At 36.4% G+C, this 18,369-nt stretch overlaps 2 protein-coding genes across 2 annotated transcripts; one reads left to right on the top strand and one right to left on the bottom strand.

Moving 5' to 3' along the window:
* Window positions 1-8,739: 8,739 nt before the first annotated feature.
* LOC137965325 (glucan endo-1,3-beta-glucosidase 12-like) lies at window positions 8,740-9,891 on the bottom strand. Its single transcript, XM_068811637.1, has one exon. It carries the CDS (start codon window positions 9,889-9,891, stop codon window positions 8,740-8,742), a length of 1,152 nt encoding a protein of 383 aa, XP_068667738.1.
* Window positions 9,892-10,114: 223 nt separating this feature from the next.
* On the top strand, window positions 10,115-14,354 carry LOC137966441 (reticulon-like protein B12). Its single transcript, XM_068813051.1, has 4 exons — window positions 10,115-10,474; window positions 11,535-11,715; window positions 12,452-12,663; window positions 13,725-14,354. Exons 1-4 carry the CDS (start codon window positions 10,405-10,407, stop codon window positions 13,889-13,891), a joined length of 630 nt encoding a protein of 209 aa, XP_068669152.1. The 5' UTR covers window positions 10,115-10,404; the 3' UTR covers window positions 13,892-14,354.
* The last annotated feature ends 4,015 nt before the right edge of the window (window positions 14,355-18,369 follow it).

Below are 18,369 nucleotides of genomic sequence, written 5' to 3'. Positions count from 1 at the left end.
TTTCTAACTTAGGAAAAATTATATTGGCAATCGTCTTCCCCTCTTTCGTATAGAGTGGAACAACAACAAACTAGAGGGAGAGATCATCACACCGCCAGCTCAGGCAAATATTTTCGAAAATGGAAATCAATAGCACCTGAAACAAATCACTAGAAGATAGATCTCTTCGTCTTCCCGAAGCATCGCTGGTGATTGCCTGATTGCCGAGGATAGCAGGACAACACATAGCATATCACTGATGAACTAGAGATAGCAACGAACAACTAAACTCCAACAAGACAAGATGACGAGAGGAATTTTCGAAACTAGCAGCAGGTTGTGACCAACAACTTCCAAATATAGAAGATCCGGCAAACTAAATCGGCGGAACCAGCAGAGAGACAACGACCAAACCAGAGATTCTCGGAGAAGCAACAAGAAAGGAAACTTCCTGAAATAAATCAATCCATCCGCAATAAGAATATGAGAGCAAATCCTGTGTTGGCTCGGATGAGAGTAGATACCAATCAGATGCTAGTAGATAAGGCCAAACTGGATCACTGGGTATCGAATATGATCAATATGGAAGATTTTATGGAAGACTTCCATAAATAAAACACACTGCAACAGATTGTAACAAACACGTCTAGACAACAATGAACCAGAGTTGGTAATCAGAGGAGTTTTCAAAAAAATCAGTAGTAAGATCAAGATCAAGTTTTCAGAATAGAGTTTCTTCCTCAATGGCGCTTCCGAATATAGCAATGAACCTCTCTTCTCCATGGAGGAAATAATCCTACAAGATAATTAGTAACTTCCATCAACGATGAACCATAAACTCCCAGAAATAGAATAGCAAGGCAGTAGTAAACAAAATAGAGAAGAAGATGATTCTCAGAATAAAACTCCGTCAATATATATAATATGTAATATTAAAAACTCAATATAGAGGTGAAAACGTAAAGTAAACAACAGGTATAGGGACTGAAAAGAGAAAAAAAAAGATAGATACGAACTTAAATTACTAGAGATAATAGATAAAAAAAGGATCATGTTATCTTTGTGGGTTGGTCAAGTCAACTCATAGAACTTGCTTTGATACCATGTTGAATTTATGAAAAAGAGAAAAACTTCATTGACTTGATGTAATTTGAGTACATGAACCCCTACTTATAATAAATGAAAGTAGTAGAGTCCAATTACAATTAAACTACCCTTATCCCAATTACACCCAAACTCTAATACTTAAAGATAAGTCCTAGCATAATTAAATAATTCAACATACATAAAAAACTAACATAACTAAAACACCTTTAAACTGAAACTCTTACGTGAGACCTCCTTCCACAATAATTTTGGTTCTGTAAGACTACCCTTATCCCAATTACACCCAAACTCTAATACTTAAAGATAAGTCCTAGCAAAATTAAATAACTCAACATAAATAGAAAACTGACGTCGGACAGGATAGCGATTATCCTGTAGGTAGATCAAATTGAGAATTACGGGAGGAGTCACGAAATCTGCCCTGAAATCGTAGAGAAATTCTCTAACTCCGATTCAAAATATCATTCAACCTCCTTCAAAGAAACCTAAACAACCTTTTAACCAAATTCAACGCCCCCGACAAGCCCGGGCTGCAGCTCGGAAAAACACGAACTCGACCCTAATAATTCTGGTCCAACCCGGGTTTAATACAAAAGATCCGAGTAAGGGTCCGATTAAGGATCCGACTAAATATCCGAATATGGATCCGACTCCGACTAAAGATCTGATTAAGGATCCAACTATTTACATTGATCCGATTAAGGATCCAACTAATTACTCCGGATCTGAATATATACCCTCATCAGATTCTCGCCTGCATAAAAAACTAACATAACTAAAACACATTTAAACTGGAACTCTTACGTGAGACCTCCTTCCACAATAATTTTGGTTCTGTAAGACTTCTTATTATGAGAGTCATTTAAGACTCTTCCATATTTGCTCTTCAACAGAGTTCAAGGTCGAGGACCTTGTGCTCATAAAAAAATTCCGTAAACAAATTTGTTTGTTGCCAATGACAAACAAGGGCCCAACAAAAAGATATGAAGGGTCATTGTCTATCATTGTAAGGGCTACAAAATTTGCCTACAAAATGCAATTACCAGCCCGTTCGTGCATCCAGAATGTATTCCATGTAACTTAAAACCTTACAATGAAGATTCTTAAGATCCTTCATGCACCATTGATTGCAAACACGTATAGATGTGTCCAACACTTTTCCTCACAAAGTGGACTACATAATTTATAATCATGAGGTACTACAAAGGGGCATTGCCACCTTACCAGGAGTACTTAGTGCAATGGCAGGGCTTGCCGGAGAGCGAAGCCACTTGGCAAATGGATGTCGAACTTTGGCAGTTTGAGGAGGAGGTTGCGACCTATCTGCAAAAATGCAACAAGGACATCTGCGTTATTGCTGTTGGAGCATGATATACTAGCAGATGTGTCACAAGCAAAAATGGATGTGAGACAACCAAAAATGGGTGCATTGACAACATTTCCAAAAAGGGATTTCCAAAGTTGTGTGGTAGCCTCAAATCGCCAATATGTCAACTCGAGGGCAACAACACCTTCAGGTGGCTCAAAAACGCTAAACAACCAAAGCCTAGGGGCAACAACAACAACATGGGTGCTCGCAAATAGTAGTTGCCGCATAGGTATGCGCATGGAAGGCCAAGCCAATGAGCTTGGGGGCGAGGTGTGGGTGCAACAGTCCTGCAAATAGTTGGCTGATTGGGTGTTTTGTTTGAAATTCAAAATTTGAGTTTGAAATGCTTCTAAATTGATTAAGGTAGGATTATCTGAGACAATAAAGGCATGTGTGATAATGCTCATTTGAATTTGAATTAAGGGGAGATTTACCTAGCGTAGGTGGCAAAAATTCTCATAGGGTATTGTATAATAAGGGGATAAGAAGGGCTTATCCCTATTTTGCCTATAAAACATGATGTAAACATCTTATTTTCGGGCAAAGAATTTTTCATTACACTCAAGACTTTGTATCTCTTCTATTTGTTTTTTTTTTTAATTGGAGGCTGACTAGCATATTTTTTTGTATGGAGTAAGCTAAGCCACATGTTGAGGTTCTAGGAGTGATTACTCACTCAATCTAGCGGTGTGACAGTGAGTCACTCACAAAAACCAAAATTATGTGTATGAAATACTTAAGCAAATAAATATGGCACAAGATCATGAAGTTTTTTTTTCATCGCTAGCTACTAAAAATTAATGGCAATACCACTGATTGCATTTGAAGAAGAATGTATTCCCATTTTCCATGAAGTAACCACATCATACACAACCATTTAGTATACCTCCATTTCACTTCATAAGAGAAATAAAACTCTTAATATAAGTGTCTAATATGTTTTGTTTGCCAATATAATAAAGAGTATTACGATTCAAGAATGATAACAATACTACTAACTAAATGCAATTTACTTGTTTGAAAGCAAACTCTTATTATCCGATATTTATCCACAACAAACAACATTATCTCATAAGAATTCAAATATTTAAAATAGCTAGAACAAGTGATTATTTGAAGAACTTGAAGAAGAAAAAAATGATTAAGAAAAGAAAAACAAACAAACAACTAGAATACAAAAAATGGTGCCAACATCGCAAAGGGCTGATTTGAGGAGAAAAATGAAACAAGACAACTCCATATGAGAAAACTAAAAGAAAAAGGAATTGTGAAAGAAAAATGCACAGTAGTAACTTTTAATGTACGAGTAATGAGCATTTGCACAAAGAGATCCTTGAGCAAAAGAATTTTTTCTCCTAGACAAATGTCAACAAAGATATGAGAACATTTTCTATTAACAAAAGGATCAAGATTTACATTTGCGATATGTTCCTTCATCAACTACTTTTTCATGAATTATTTGGATGATTAATAGGGACCAACTAAAACACTAATTTCATGTATATTACCTACAAACTTACAATATCTCTTGAAATATTTCTATGAGTACAACCACTGCATACATCAACATTGAAATTGTATGAACAACTATGACAAAAGATATTAAGAGTAATTTCAGAAAAATTGGAAAAATATAAAATCAGTCTAACCAACCATAAATACACAATAAACAAGTTTAATAAACATGTTGCACTTGTGTCTACCTGTCCCTTAAAACACAAATAATTTATTTTATTTAGTCAAAAATAAAAATCTTTGGTTTCAATAGTAAGACACAACAAAGTATAGAACAACAAAAATCTCATTATATAACGAAATAAAGTAAAATAGTTATTATAGAACCAATTGAATGACAAGTGATAAGCTATGCTACTATAAATAACAGAGAGCAAATCATAGAAACAAACCCATCTCTCCCGACAGTAGGAGATCAAAATGAGAAAATGAACAATAACAACAACGATGCACTACTTTTACGGAAAGTGTATGAAGAGCTGCAAAAGAACTCTCTTTTTATCAAAAGAGAAAGGCTCATTTGCCTTGACGAAAGTGTTCTCTTTGGGGTATCGGATTGGTAGAGGACAAATCTGGACGAACCAAAAGAAGGTGCAAGCAATTGTTGAATAGTTGCTTCCCTCCAAAGTAGTGAGTTCTGGAGTTTCCATGGCCTTGTGAATTACTATTGGAGGTTCATTAAGGGGTTCTTAGCCTTAGCGACTCCCTTAATGAATCTTTTGAAGAAAAAGCAACAAATACACTGGTTAAGCAAGTGCCAAGAAGTATACAAGTCCCTCAAAGATGTGGTCACCCAAGAACTAGTCATGTAGCTTGTTGATTACCAGTAAGTCTTTTACAATAGCAATTGATGCCTCTAAATTTGCCATTGGTGGTGTATTGGAGTAGGACGAACATTTGATTATTTTCTTGAGTAACAAACTCAATGAGATAGAGCAGCGTTGTACCGTTCAAGAATGAGTCTGGGGCTATTTATTTTGTCAATTCCATTTTGGAAGAATATTCGCACACTTTGTGAGTACTAATCAAAAGAACTTGTTGCAGCTACGTGATATGGCCCAATTCTCATACAATTTGTAGAAGAGCAACTCTATTGGCCATTGACCATTGGAGTTGGTGACCAAATAACAACCTCTCATGTCTCATAATGTACTTCTAAGTGAGTTTGGGTGGAGACCAGTAGCCTTGCAACTTGCCAAAAGATGAAGAGAATGCACCAACCTTGCTTGTGCTTTCCTGCATAAAGCTACAAGGCGTATGCAGAAGTACAATGATCAAAAGAGATGACCATTGGAGTTCAAGGTCCAGGACCTCGTGCTCACAAAAATTTTCCTTGAACAAATTCATTTTGTGCCAACGAGAAACAATGGCCCAATAAAAAGATAAGAAGGGCCATTATCTATCATTGTAAGGGTAAAAAATGTTGTATATGCAATTACTAGCTTTTTTGTGCATCCAGAATGCATTCCATGTAAGTTACTTAAAACCTTACAATGAAGATTCATGCACCATTGACTGCAAATGCCTATAGACGTGTCCACCACTTTTCCTGACAAGGTATACTATATTTCTAATCAAAAGGTACGGCGAAGGGGCATTACCACATTATCAGGAGTACTTAGTGAAATGGCAAGGCTTGCTGGAGAGTGAAGCCACTTGCAAATGCGACAAGGGCATCTGCTGGCAATGCGACAAGGACATCTGTATTATTGATGTGGGAGCATGATACACTAGCGGACGTGTAATATGCAAAAATGGATGTGAGACAACCAACAATAGGTGCATTGACAACCTTACCAAAAAGGGCTTTCCAAAGTGATATGATAGCCCCCAATCACTAATATCTCAACCCGAGGGCAGCAACACCTTCAGGTGGCTCAAAAACGTGAAACAAACAAAGTTATGGGGCAACAACAACAACATGGATGCTTGTAGATAGTAGCTGCCGCATAGGCATGCACATGAAGAAAGCCAAGCCAACGAGCTTGGGGGCGTGGTTTAGGGGCAGCAGTCCTACGGCTGGCTGGTTGACTAGGTGTTTTGTTAGAAATTCAAAATTTGAGTTTAAGACCTTTCTAAATTGATTAAGATAGGGTTATCTTAGACAGTAAGGGCATGTGCGATAATGCTCATTTGGATTTGAATAAAAAGGGGGATTTACCTTACTTAGGTGGCAAAAATTCTGTTAGTGTATTGTATGAAAAGGGCATAAGAAAGGCTTATCCCTATTTTGCCTATAGAGGCTTTGCAAACATGATGTGACCATCTCATTTTCTTGCAAAAGATTTTCCATTATACTCAAGACTTTGTATCTCTTCTATTTGCTTTTTTTTTTTTTTAATTGGAGGTTGACTAGCATATTTTTTTGCCTGGAGTAAGCTAAGCCACATGTTGAGGTTCTAGGAGTGATTACTCACTAAATCTAGCGGTGTGACAATGAGTCACTCACAAAAACCAAATTTATGTGTATGAAATACTTAAGCAAATAAATATGGCTCAAGATCATGAAGTTTTTTTTCGTCGCTAGCTACTAAAAATTACTGGCAGTACCACTGCTTGCTTTTGAAGAAGAATGTCTTCCTATTTGCCATGAAGTAACCACATCATAAACAACCATTTAGTATACCTCCATGTCACTTCATAAGAAAAATAAAAATCTTAATATAAGTGCATAATATGTTTTATTTGGGGCTAATATAATAAAGAGTATTACGATTCAAGAATGATAACAATACTACTAACTAAATGCAGTTTACTTGTTTGAAAACAAACTCTTATTATCTGATATTTATCCACAGTGAGCAACATTATCTCATAAGAATTCAAATACTTAAATAGCTAGAACCGATGATGATTTGAAGAACTTGAATAAGAGAAAAATGATAAAGAAAAGAAGACAAATAAACAATTAGAATCAACAAAATGGTGCCAAACGCTGTAAAGGGATGATTTGAGGTGAAAAAATAAAGCAAGACAACTCCATATGAGAAAAATAAAAGAAAAAAAATTGTGAAAGAAAAAGGCACTTGCGACTACCCGTTCCTCAAAACACAAATAATTTCTTTTATTTGGTTAAAAAGAAAAATATTTGGTTTCAATAGTTAGACACAACAAAGAATAAGACAACAAAAATCTCATTATCTACGAATCAAGTAAAACAATTGTCATAAAACCAAATGACAAGTTATAAACTATTCTACTATAAAGAACATAGAGCAAATCATAGAAACAAACCATCTCTCTCGATTGTAGGAGATCAAAATGAGAAAAGGCAAACTAATCAACAACTATGCACTACTTTTTTCAAGAAAAGTAAGAAACACATAAACTTCACCTGAAAAATCACACCCACTACTCAAACTATACTGACAACTTGAGATATGGCAACGGAAATCCGTAGAGGAAACTGAAAGAGAGAAATAAACGTTGAGTTGTGTATCAACTTCAAAGTGAGCAAAGAAGAGGTAAAGACGAACTGATGAAAAAAATAAGAAACAAATTTATTTTATATAGAAAACAGTTGTGACCTTTTTTACATCACAAAGTAGCAAATCACATAAAAAGTGAACAAACTAGACAAATCCTTTAATTTTGGGGAATTTTAGGATATTACCCACTTTTTTTTTAACATAATAACACAAATAACCAATTTTTAACTTATTTGTACAAATACCCAACTTATTTGCACATATGTACAGTTAAAGGTTACATGTAAGCTTTGGCCGATTACATGGAGTCACGCCATCATGCCACATAAGCACCCTAAGAGTCTTATGCCACGCAACTTACACATCATCAATCAGCCATGTCACACCGTAGTATGCTATGTCATCCTAATACATTATTGAATAAATATTTAAAAATACTTTTAAATATTTAAATATTTTAAATACTTTTGTCATGAAAATAAAATTTAAAATATAAAATTTTATTTTCTAAAAATATTTAAATCTTTTTGAAAATATTTTTATGATTTAAATATGTTTTTAAAAATAAAATATTATTTTTAAATATTTTATATATAAGGTAATAAAGCTTGTACCGATAAATTAGATTTTAAAAATCTAAAATATTTTATATCAATAATAAAATGTGTTAAACAGGTAAGAATACATTATTTTAATTAATTAATATGAATTTTATGTTTTTTTATTATAAAAAAGAAGTAGAATATTTGTACCAACGAATAAGAATTTTAAAAATAATTTTTTTACTAAATATTGTATTAAATTAAATAATATCTTAAAGTAAAATAATTACATTAAGGTATTATGCAAAATAAAGTATTAGTTATATTAATTATTTTTTAAATAATTAATAATCAAAATTTATATTTTTATTATATTAACGTAAAGGTAATGAAATGAAAAGTGTAAGATTTTTTTTTTAAAAAAAATAATATATTTTTAAAAAATTAATTACAAAATAACCTAAATCAATCATAAAAAGAAAATGAGATAAAAAAAGGGTAAATTGAAGTGGAGTGGAGGGTTTACTAGGCATTCGTTGATGTGTCATTTCCCAGATTTGTATTCTGATGCTCCATTTATGATAGGAGGAAAAATTTAATGGAAGGTTATATATTTTGAAAAGATCCACCTTGAAATGACAGGGTGAACTGGTATAGTTGTTGCTAAGATTATCGTTTTAATAAGAGAACTCCGTTCATGGCAAAATTTGGAGATGGAAGAGCAGGTCAGGGTTTGGGAAATTTTCTCTCTTCCTTTTTCTTTTCACATTTTTCTTCTCAAAACCTACAATTGTCTCCATTACACCTTCCTTTGCAGAGCCATTACAATCGTCAAGCAGAATCCTACCGCCAGCTCCTTCCAGTTTCCATTACCGATTCGTTCCGAACCAGAAAAATCGATCGGATACTTTCTCGACAGATTTGGATAGAGAATCCCCCATTGGCGCTCTGTTCTTGGCCCCTGCTTCTGCTTGTTATCAAACAGCTCGAAGATGTACGTAGCCGCTGCCCCTTCTCTTCTCAACGGAGTCCCCTGATTTGATCGCAGATGTCTTACCAAACCATTGACATAAATACCCGCGAAAAATTCATTAGCTTCGGGCTCATTAACATCTCCTTCGCTTGGCCATCCCGTTTCCGTAACCACGACGGGTATACTACGATCACGACCCAGGGCATCCATGGCAGTAATTACGGCGTCGATCATCATATCGAAGAGATTTCGGTATCGGAGACCTGTCATTGGATCCTCCCGGTAAGTGAAGGGCTGATTCTCTTGAAACAAGAGGTACCCGATCGGCAGCTCCGCCGCTGACCGGAAGAAGTGGTAGGGGTAAAGATTGATCAAGAACGAAGAGTTTGTCGCGGAGAGGAAATCAAGAAGCGGCGAGACGAGCGACTTAGATGCTGATTCTTCGAACTGGGCCGTAGACGGAGGAAAGGGATTCTTGATTACATCGAACGAGAAAGTAGTTGAGACAGAGATCTTGCGAATCCCGAATTCGTGAAGCGCATGATGCAGGTTAGCGATGGCAGGCAGTATGAATTCTCCGAGTTCCGGAGAGGCGGAGACCACGTTATCTCCCACGGAAATTATGACTATCCGTGCCCGGGGATAGAAGGGCACGACATGATAGGAGAGCCACCTGAGAGCGCTGGATTTGTTCAAAGCAAAGCTGTGGATTAAAGAATTTGGAATTGAGAGAAGAAGAGAGATCCCAGAGTAGGAGAAAGCGCGGACGGTTTCAGGATTTGGGTCCGGGAGGCGGACCCTGGTGACCCCAGGAAATGTTCGAAGAAGGAAGGCGACGACTCGACCGGGACCCGGTGCAAGACTTCGCCGGGCAAAGTCGACGTAGTTGATGCCGATCGGAGAGTCGCCGGACACGAAGAAGGTGAAAGCAAAGAGAACAAGGAACGGGAGAAGCAAGTTCTTGAATCCGAGCGCCATTGTTTTCCTCTTGGAGACACTCGATATAATACCAGAGAGTCGTTGTTTCAGTTGAGATTTTGAAGAGCCTAAGTAGCGGGAAAAATAAAAAAATAAGACGGTGAGATTCGGAAAGTGGGACCCGGAGAAGGATACGGAAAGACGTAAATGCCCTTGAAGATGTGGAAAAACCTTGGAAAAGAAAAAGTTGGTGTGAAATAAGGTAGCAGAAAGCTCAGGAAAAGCCAAGGGGCCGCCATGGCGTGGAGCAGTGAGCAGTCTCTCTCTGACTCTCTCCCACGACCAAAACCAGAAATGTACTCTTCAACAGTAAATAGAAAATAAAAAGGAAAGAGGGAGCAATGAGTGGTTTTTCTGCTTTTAGGCTGGATTTGGAATCCGCCAAACCGCCCAACGTAAGAGAAAAGCCATTAAGAATGCAGTAAAAGCAAAAGGCGCTTCGGCATTCCGTGTCAAGGTCATCGGGTTTCCGAATCTCCCCTTTGGATTCAGGGTTCGAGTTTGGCTAGATCCATGGGGGGTTCTTCTCTTCGATTGTTTAACAGGGAGAGATCAGTGCATCAGATTCTTGGAGGCGGAGCGGGTGAGGAAAAATTATCATCGCATTTTTTTCTGCTTGTCTTGATCTTCTCGAGGCGACATGCGTCGTGTTTATCCCTTTTTTTGTTAGTTTGTGGTTGTTATCTGTGGGTGAGTCTGAAAGTGGGATGCTCTTTCGATACATTTGTTTAAAGTATGATTCGTGGAGGAATCGCAGTTCTTTTCCTTCGATCTAAATATTTGTTTGCGGTTGTAGGGTTTATGGGCATAGCGGTTTTGTCATGTCTCTGACTTCCTTTTAGAGGCTACTTGAAGTAATGAGAACTTATATTCTGTGGACAATCTCCCTGAGATTCAGTTGTTTCTTGAGCAGTTTAATCTGAAGTTTATCATTTTAAACTTTGAGAAGCGTACATATGTGATAAGAAATTGGGTTATTTATCGTACTTAGAGAATCTTAGTAGGTAGAGTTGTGAAGAGGATTCAGTGGTAGACTTTCCTCTCATGTTATCAGAAGCGAACATTGGATGCCCAAATTCAGATCAAATAGGATCCTCGGAGGAGAAACTTTGTTAAGTGGATTCCGTGACTTTGAGAGTGTAACTTTAGCAATTCTACTTTGGAGACTTTTTTACTAGATCTGATTGCTTACAAATTTCATTCTTAGTAATTCCATTTCTTGTATTTCATCTACTGGTATTTTCATTTTCCTTTGGAACATATCAGCTAAGTTCGGGAGCTATTGCCTCAAAAAGAAAAAAAGAAAAAGAAAAAAAGTTCAGGAGCCATCTTTTCCGAATGTTGATTACACATGCACACACACGCCCCCAAGTCACAAGTTCTAGAATATCAATTTTTTGGAATAATTAGTTGGAATTGCATTTTGCTTCTAATCCAAGTAAGCAATTTTAAGGTTCTATCTGCAGTGGTCATTTTTGGTTTTGGTCTTTCAAGAGCTTTTCTAGATAGCATTAGTAAATGTTTAGGTCTGATGAATTCCTCAAATATCCTCGGATTCTATGTCACTGTCTACTTCTTTGATCGTCTCATTTATGATATGGAGATCTTGAGCAAGTTGGTTTCTGTTCGTCTGGTTTTGATAGTGGCTGATGTCATACTGTGGAGGAAAAGCAACGTGACAGTCGGGATTCTGGTTGCAACACTTGCTGCTTGGGTGGTGTTTGAGAAATCTGGTTATACTTTATTGTCACTTGTATCAAATGTTCTTCTCCTTTTGTTTATCATTCTCTTTCTCTGGGCAAAAGCTGCAGCAACCCTGGGCAGGTAATTCATCATATATTTTACTTTATGACCTTGCACTAGTTAGTTGTTTCATTTTTTGTCATTCCAAACATAAAAATCTCTAGATAGTGTGCTTCTTGTGAGATGTAATCAATATCTAGGTTGTGAAATGTCTTTGTTTCTTGATTTTTAATTATCTTCTAAAATCAAGGGGCAAATACACAGCAATAAACTGTGAAGATTACTGGATTAAATAAAAGGGGTTTTCAAATGAAAGTGGTACCGCCGTGCCTTAGTCTGCAAATTTTTTGTTCAATAATCAAAAACAAATTTTTTTTGTAAACTGTTAAGGCTTTCTTAAAATCAGACTAACATTTATTACATAGGAAGAGAAAATCAGACAGCAATACCCTGTTCTCTCCTAGTACCCGGTGGAGGACATAAGAGGTCACCCCTCGCTGTTGCATAGACAGAAATGGAGATTGTAAAACTTAAATGGGATGAATATCAATGCATGTAATATGTTGTTTAGAGGGTTAGCTTATTCATACAAATGCTGGTGTTGTCTGTGCATGTACTGTTTACCAGTGCCGTGACTAGGTTGTTTTGTAGATAAAAGGTTGCTTAATGTGTGAACCACCTGTTAAAGTTTGTTAGACTGTGATTTCTTCTTCTAACAGTTGCTACTTGAAATTAATAACTTCAGTTAAACCTTATTTTCCCCAAAGGAAGTGGATCTTCCAAGGCAATCTGAACCCTGAGTGATCTTTGATGCCAGGCCAGCTCCTCCCTTGCCGTATTTGCAACTGTCTGAAGATTTCGTGAATGAAGCTGCAGCTTTTGTCCGTTCTCGTGTAAATACTTTACTTGCAGTTTCTCATGATATTTCCCTTGGAAAGGATCCAGTGCTTTTCGTGAAAGTAGCAGCATGGCTATGGCTGGTCTCAAGTGTTGGTGATTGGGCTGATTTTCTGACACTAGGTTATACAAGTGAGTTCTCTTTTTCTCATGGGATTCCTAAGGACATGTTTGAGATTTGCTGGAAGGGAGAAACATATCCTTCTTTTAGACCATCTTCAAAAGCTAAACAGTGACAAATTGAACCATTTTTCAATTTCAGTTTGCTTGTTTATGTTGTATCATATCTTATGTGTATGGTGTGATTGTGTTCTTTTTACATATTTAATTTGGAATAGTTCTCTTTTAACCTTTACGTGTTTGTCACCAAGTCTAATTATTATACTTTTGTGACTTCAGCCTTGTTAAAGTTGATCTGTTTCTCCCAAAATGACTAACCGAGGTTAGGAAACCTTTACCTAGTTGATAAGCATAGGGTTTTGTTAAGTCCAAAGCAGTGTGAGACTGGAATACAAGTCCGGTTGAGTCTTTTCCACTAGTTATCCTTTGTTATGCCTGTGTCAAATGCTGAGATGATTGTGAATGGTGGATGCTTCCTGGAAATTTTATTTTTTTTCATGTGTCATAGACTCATTCTGAATTTGTGAGTACTAGGGAGGGCCGATTGTCTTTCTTGTTGCTGAATCTGAGAGTTTGAAAGTTGAGTTACTGGTTTCGTGTGTTGTCTCAGTGATTTTATGCATGCGCTGTATTTCAGAACCACTGTTCTGTCTCTTTAATATCTTATTTGTGAAGCTTGAAAGTTTCTGTGCTATTTAAGAGTTTGGTTTCTTGGTTTATTGCATGCCAATTGTGAGTTTGTGCTCCTTGTGTATTTTCCACGTCTCAGGCCGGTTATGTGTATATGCCTAGATGTGGGGGAGTGTTGAGAAGGAAAAAGTTTCACATTGACAAGTGTTAGGAAGTGTGGTTGAGTTATAAGGTTGAGTAATAGACCTCTTAAATGGTTAGTGATTGTGGGATGGAACCATGCTCAATTCAATAGGATTCAGTTGCATTTGAAATCAGGAGAAATTTTTGGTAAAGAGATATTTTTTTTCTTTTTTGGCTACTTGAGCTGAAGTAATGAATTATCAGTGGTTTATCAAGCAACTACACCAAATTGTACCTATTGAAATGTTTCCTTTTGGCAGGTCTTGTCTTCATTTTGACTGTTCCTGCTTTATATGAGAAGTATGAAGATCTTATTGATAAATATGCTGTGATGACTTTGGAGAAACTGAGAAGACTATATGCAAGATTAGATGTGTTCTTAAGCAAGATTCACAACTGGGTTGTGGAGAAGAGGAAACTTGAGTGATCGTGTATTTGGTTCTAATTCCTTGGGATGCACTGCATTTGGAGGTTATTTGCTTTTTTTTTTCCAATTTATAGAGAGTTATTTCCCCCCATTTTCTCCCTTTTTGTCACAGCTTGCAGGTTTTCAATTAAGCATGTGGCAATAGAATTAGGTTTACTGCAGAGACAAAAACAAAAGACAAGATTAATTGTCTTTCAGTTTCAGAGTGATGTGCGGCTTGGGTTTGATGGAGAAGAGTGTGTTCAGCTTCCTCCCCATAGATGGAGTGTTTTCTTTGAATTTGTAATTGTTGTTGTGCTATAAAGGAATATAAGTTTATATCTTGTCTTCGAAGGGAGAAGTATGTGCAGTGGGAACACAAGAAGACAGACACCATAGGCTTTGTGAAGTCAGATTAGTTGTTTATGAAAATTCAGGAGTTAGCCGCTGCTTGCAATGCATATCCCCCTCTTTTAGAACGTTATTGATATTTTTTAACCCTAAGAAAAAACAATGTTGGTTGGTACTATTTTCAGCATTTAATTGAGACTATGTTGTTGATTAAACTATTTGGCTAACAATCAGGCAATACTTTTCAACTGAACCATCATTCAACTTTGAGAACCTACTTACATCCAACTACGTTCTTATAGGTCGATTATTTAACAATCTTTCATGTTAGGGCAAAGGGATGAGATCTGAAGTGGTCATGAGACGATTGTGGATGAATAGAAGGAAATGATTCCTCGAATGTGACTTGGTGAGAGATATAGAGGGGTTTAGTTAACATGAATCAGGAGATGATCGTCATCCTGATTTCTTACTTCTGATGAAGGAGATGAAGTCAAACAAGATGCCCAATGCTTAATATGGAGTAAACAATAGGAAAAGGTGTGGGTTGGAAATTCAGTAGCATCCATGTGATCACACACCAGCAGACCAATACGTGGGGATGTCTATCATTCATCAGACCACTTCAACTATCTTGTAGTCATTTTCCCCTTGTGATTAATATCACTAATGGCAAATGGAATAGCACAGATATATATTATATATATATGAAATAGTTACTAAACACATTTAATTCTTCAAATTCTATTTTTTTGTTTATTTTTTACTAACTCTAAAAATCGTAATTTCCTCATAGAAGTAGACAAAGCGTAGAAAAAGCATGATGACCATGACAACAAATTGATTGACCTAGACCTTATTGTTGACAACATTAGGCTCCAAATCATGCCTACTAAGTGTTCTGTTGGGCAAGAGCTTAGTCATATTCTTGGTCTTCATCTACTTGTGTTTCCTCCTCAAATGAGTAGCTTCGTCAATTGAGTTTTGGGGAGAGAACCCTACCCTACGTCCCTACCTTTGTTTATGATCTTAATGGATATCCATTTCTTTTCTGATTGCATGCAGATTTCAGCTTAAATTTTCACCCCTAAATTTTCAACCTAAGCTCCTAAATTGAGTATACTCGTGTGGAATGTGAAATAATAATTCAAAAGGTGAAATGTTGAGCAAATTGATAATGGGTAATTGATTCATGAACCATAGAGTTGTAAGAAATATTAGGGTGAAAGATATAGAGAAGGTATTTGTTAAGTTGTGGAGCTTAATTAACGCTCTACCTTGAGTTGGTCGCGAATCAACTTGCATGGTCAGGTCATCGTGGGGGTTGAAGCGGGGCGGGAAGCCCCCATCTCAGGGGTGCGGGGGCGGAACCCCCATTTGATCAACTATATATTGACTGTTGTTTCATTAAGGACGGTTTGGAAATTTTACTCTTGTATCGCAGTTGCCCTAATTTTCTCTTCATAATTGAAGGACGCCACTATTAGGGTTTAATCATCTTAATCCAAGGAGCATCTCACCCAAGAGGTTAGAGAAAAACACCTGTAAGTGTGCGCTTTCTCTTGTAAAGTATTTCATCTTCATAGTGGATTATTGCAGCGACGGAAGACAAGACGTAGTCTCACCTTGAGGCGAACTTGTATAAATCTTGTTGTACTTTTTCGTGATTGTTTTTCCCTTCTTTCGCGTTTATTATTATTGCTCTCGTTAGTTTAGAATTAGGGCGTCTAATTCCTAACAATATTTTGCTAGCATACATAAGGGGTAATGTTGTCTTAGTAATGTTTCAATTTTTATTTTAGCTACACCATTCTTTTGCGGAGTATAAGGACAATATCTTTTATGACTAATATCTTGTGTCAGTACATATGATTAATACTTGTGGGAAATGTTTATCCCATCTCATCACTACTTAGAATTGAGATAGTGTTGAATTAGAGTTTTTCAACTAGAACATGGAAGTCCTTGAAAACATAAAAAAAGTATTTTTCTTTTAGCTAACAAAGTAAATCCTTTTTATAACGGGAATTATCTATCATTCTCTTGGCCTCTATCACCTCTTCCCCTACTTTTAAAATTTGATCATTTGAAGCTAAAATAGATGTGTTTCCATGAGTCCTTAACATATGTTGCATCTGTTGTTTGATTTGTAGTAATTGTGGCAAAAGATTGTCAAAAGTGGGAAGACCATTCTGACTTGTAATTGTGTAGACAAATACCTGATAATTATCATCGAGCCCATATGCCAGTTATATTACTTTGACTTCATTATCAATGATTTTGCCAACTATGGCAAGATATTCATAAAGATGTTTGGCTTCGTTTTAGATTTCTAGGTAATCATAAAGATTTTCATGTTCTGTGAAATCATAGCTTTGCATTGTAATTTCAATTAGATTCTTCCCAATGGAGTAGTGGCATTACATTTACTCTAGACCAACATTGAGATGTCAAAGGAGGAGATGGAGGAGGAAGTTTGATACACAAGTATTTTTGTTGGATGAAAATTTGAATTAAGGTTGAGTCAACTTTAGGTGGACTCAAGTCAACTTGAGCTAAATGCACAAAGTGATTATGCTTTCAAATGGTGATGGAGTTGGTTCAATTTGGATGCACAAGATGCTTCTACACGCACTTGGGTGGTGGTCAAATCAGCTTGATGTGAAGATTGAGTTAACTAGATCTCAATGAACAAAATAGTTTGTTTCTCAGTGGTTGAGGCAACTTGAGACCTGATGAGGTGACACAAGATTTTTGACATCTATTATGTGGTTAAGGTCGAATCTATTAGTGTTTTTGATGTGGCTCTACTTAGAATATTTTTTCATCAATTTGTACGTGCATTAATTGATTTCATGGATTTCATCTCTTTAAGAGTTGTTCATTGGGAGGTTGGTGTTGTATCGACACTATATCTTGAAGCTTCATGCTCAAAAAAAATTTCAAGTTAATAATGGTAAAAATCGAGGTAGTTCACTTTGACCTTTGTATGTTTAGATGGTTTTATATGAGGAGTTGGGCTTATGACTATGCATTAGTTTGATGTCACATCACAATACAATATTGTACATATATAGCACATAGGACGAGTGCCCACTTGTTTAGATAATTGGTTCTTGAGGCCCATGAACATGATCACTTCTTGAGCTCACCTTGTTCTTAGGAATTAGTCTGACGTTTATGTGAAGTACTAGATTCTTTCGAAGTGAAAACAATCGTATCAAACTTTATTTGATACATCTATCTACTTTAGAGCATTCATATTTTCTACATAGTTGGGAGATTTTTTATTCCATGAGAAACTCATCTTAGGGGATAAAATATAATTTTTAGAGAAACCAATAAACCAAGAAAATTATTGATTATATTCAAAATTATGGATATTTTGATTTCCACAAACAGTTTTACGAATAACTATTTTGAAATTATTTTTATGAAGATTATTTTCATAAATGGTTTTGTTTAAAACTTTATGAGAATTGGACTGTGCACCCTACTTGTTGGGTGTCATATTTGAGATCAAACTTAGTTATTGATGACGCCTCATCTAGCTAGAGTTTTGAGTTTAAGTGTGAAGGTTGAGATAGAGTAGAAATCCTCTTTAGAGTTAGATAAGTTAATGGATCACTGGACTCTATATAAGCACATGTTGAAAAGTGTTAAGTTGTGGAGCCTAATCAACGTCCTACGCGAATCGACCCTTGCGGGAAGGTTGTCATGGGGGTTGGAAGGGGAGAAGGAAGCCCCCCTCCCGGGGTGTGGAGGTGGAGCCCCCGCCCGATTCACGATATATTAACTATTGTTTCATTACGGGCAATTTGGAAATTTTACTCTTCTATCGTGGTTGACCTAATTTTCTCTTTATAATTGAGGGCCCCCGCTATTAGGGTTTTATCATCACCGAGAAGGAGTTGGAGTTGTAACCCGAGAGAGGTTAGAGAAAACACCTATAAGTGTGTGCAATTTATCTTGTAATTTTTTTTCATCTTTATAGTGGATTACTACAACGACGGAAGACAGGACGTAGTCTCACCTTGAGGTGAACCTATATAAATCTTGTTTGTTCTCATGCTTGCTTTTCATTTCTTCCGCATTTATTATTATTGCTCTCGTTAGTTTAGAATTAGGGCGTCTAATTCTTAACAAGT

Source organism: Aristolochia californica, unplaced genomic scaffold (genome assembly GCF_029961685.1).
Source record: "Aristolochia californica isolate CCGP_79_NKW_82.1479 unplaced genomic scaffold, dmAriCali1.0.hap1 SCAF_5, whole genome shotgun sequence".
Taxonomy (NCBI): Eukaryota; Viridiplantae; Streptophyta; class Magnoliopsida; order Piperales; family Aristolochiaceae; genus Aristolochia; species Aristolochia californica.
The sequence above is the reverse complement of the archived record's forward strand: the minus strand, read 5'-3'. Positions and strand labels throughout refer to the sequence as shown.

Excerpts from the sequence above, each read along its gene's own strand:
- LOC137965325 (XM_068811637.1), bottom strand. The coding sequence starts at position 9,891 with ATGGCGCTCGGATTCAAGAACTTGCTTCTCCCGTTCCTTGTTCTCTTT.
- LOC137966441 (XM_068813051.1), top strand. The coding sequence starts at position 10,405 with ATGGGGGGTTCTTCTCTTCGATTGTTTAACAGGGAGAGATCAGTGCAT. Across the intron at positions 11,716-12,451 it reads GCTGCAGCAACCCTGGGCAG|GCCAGCTCCTCCCTTGCCGT; the intron begins GTAATTCATCAT and ends CTTTGATGCCAG. Across the intron at positions 12,664-13,724 it reads TCTGACACTAGGTTATACAA|GTCTTGTCTTCATTTTGACT; the intron begins GTGAGTTCTCTT and ends TCCTTTTGGCAG.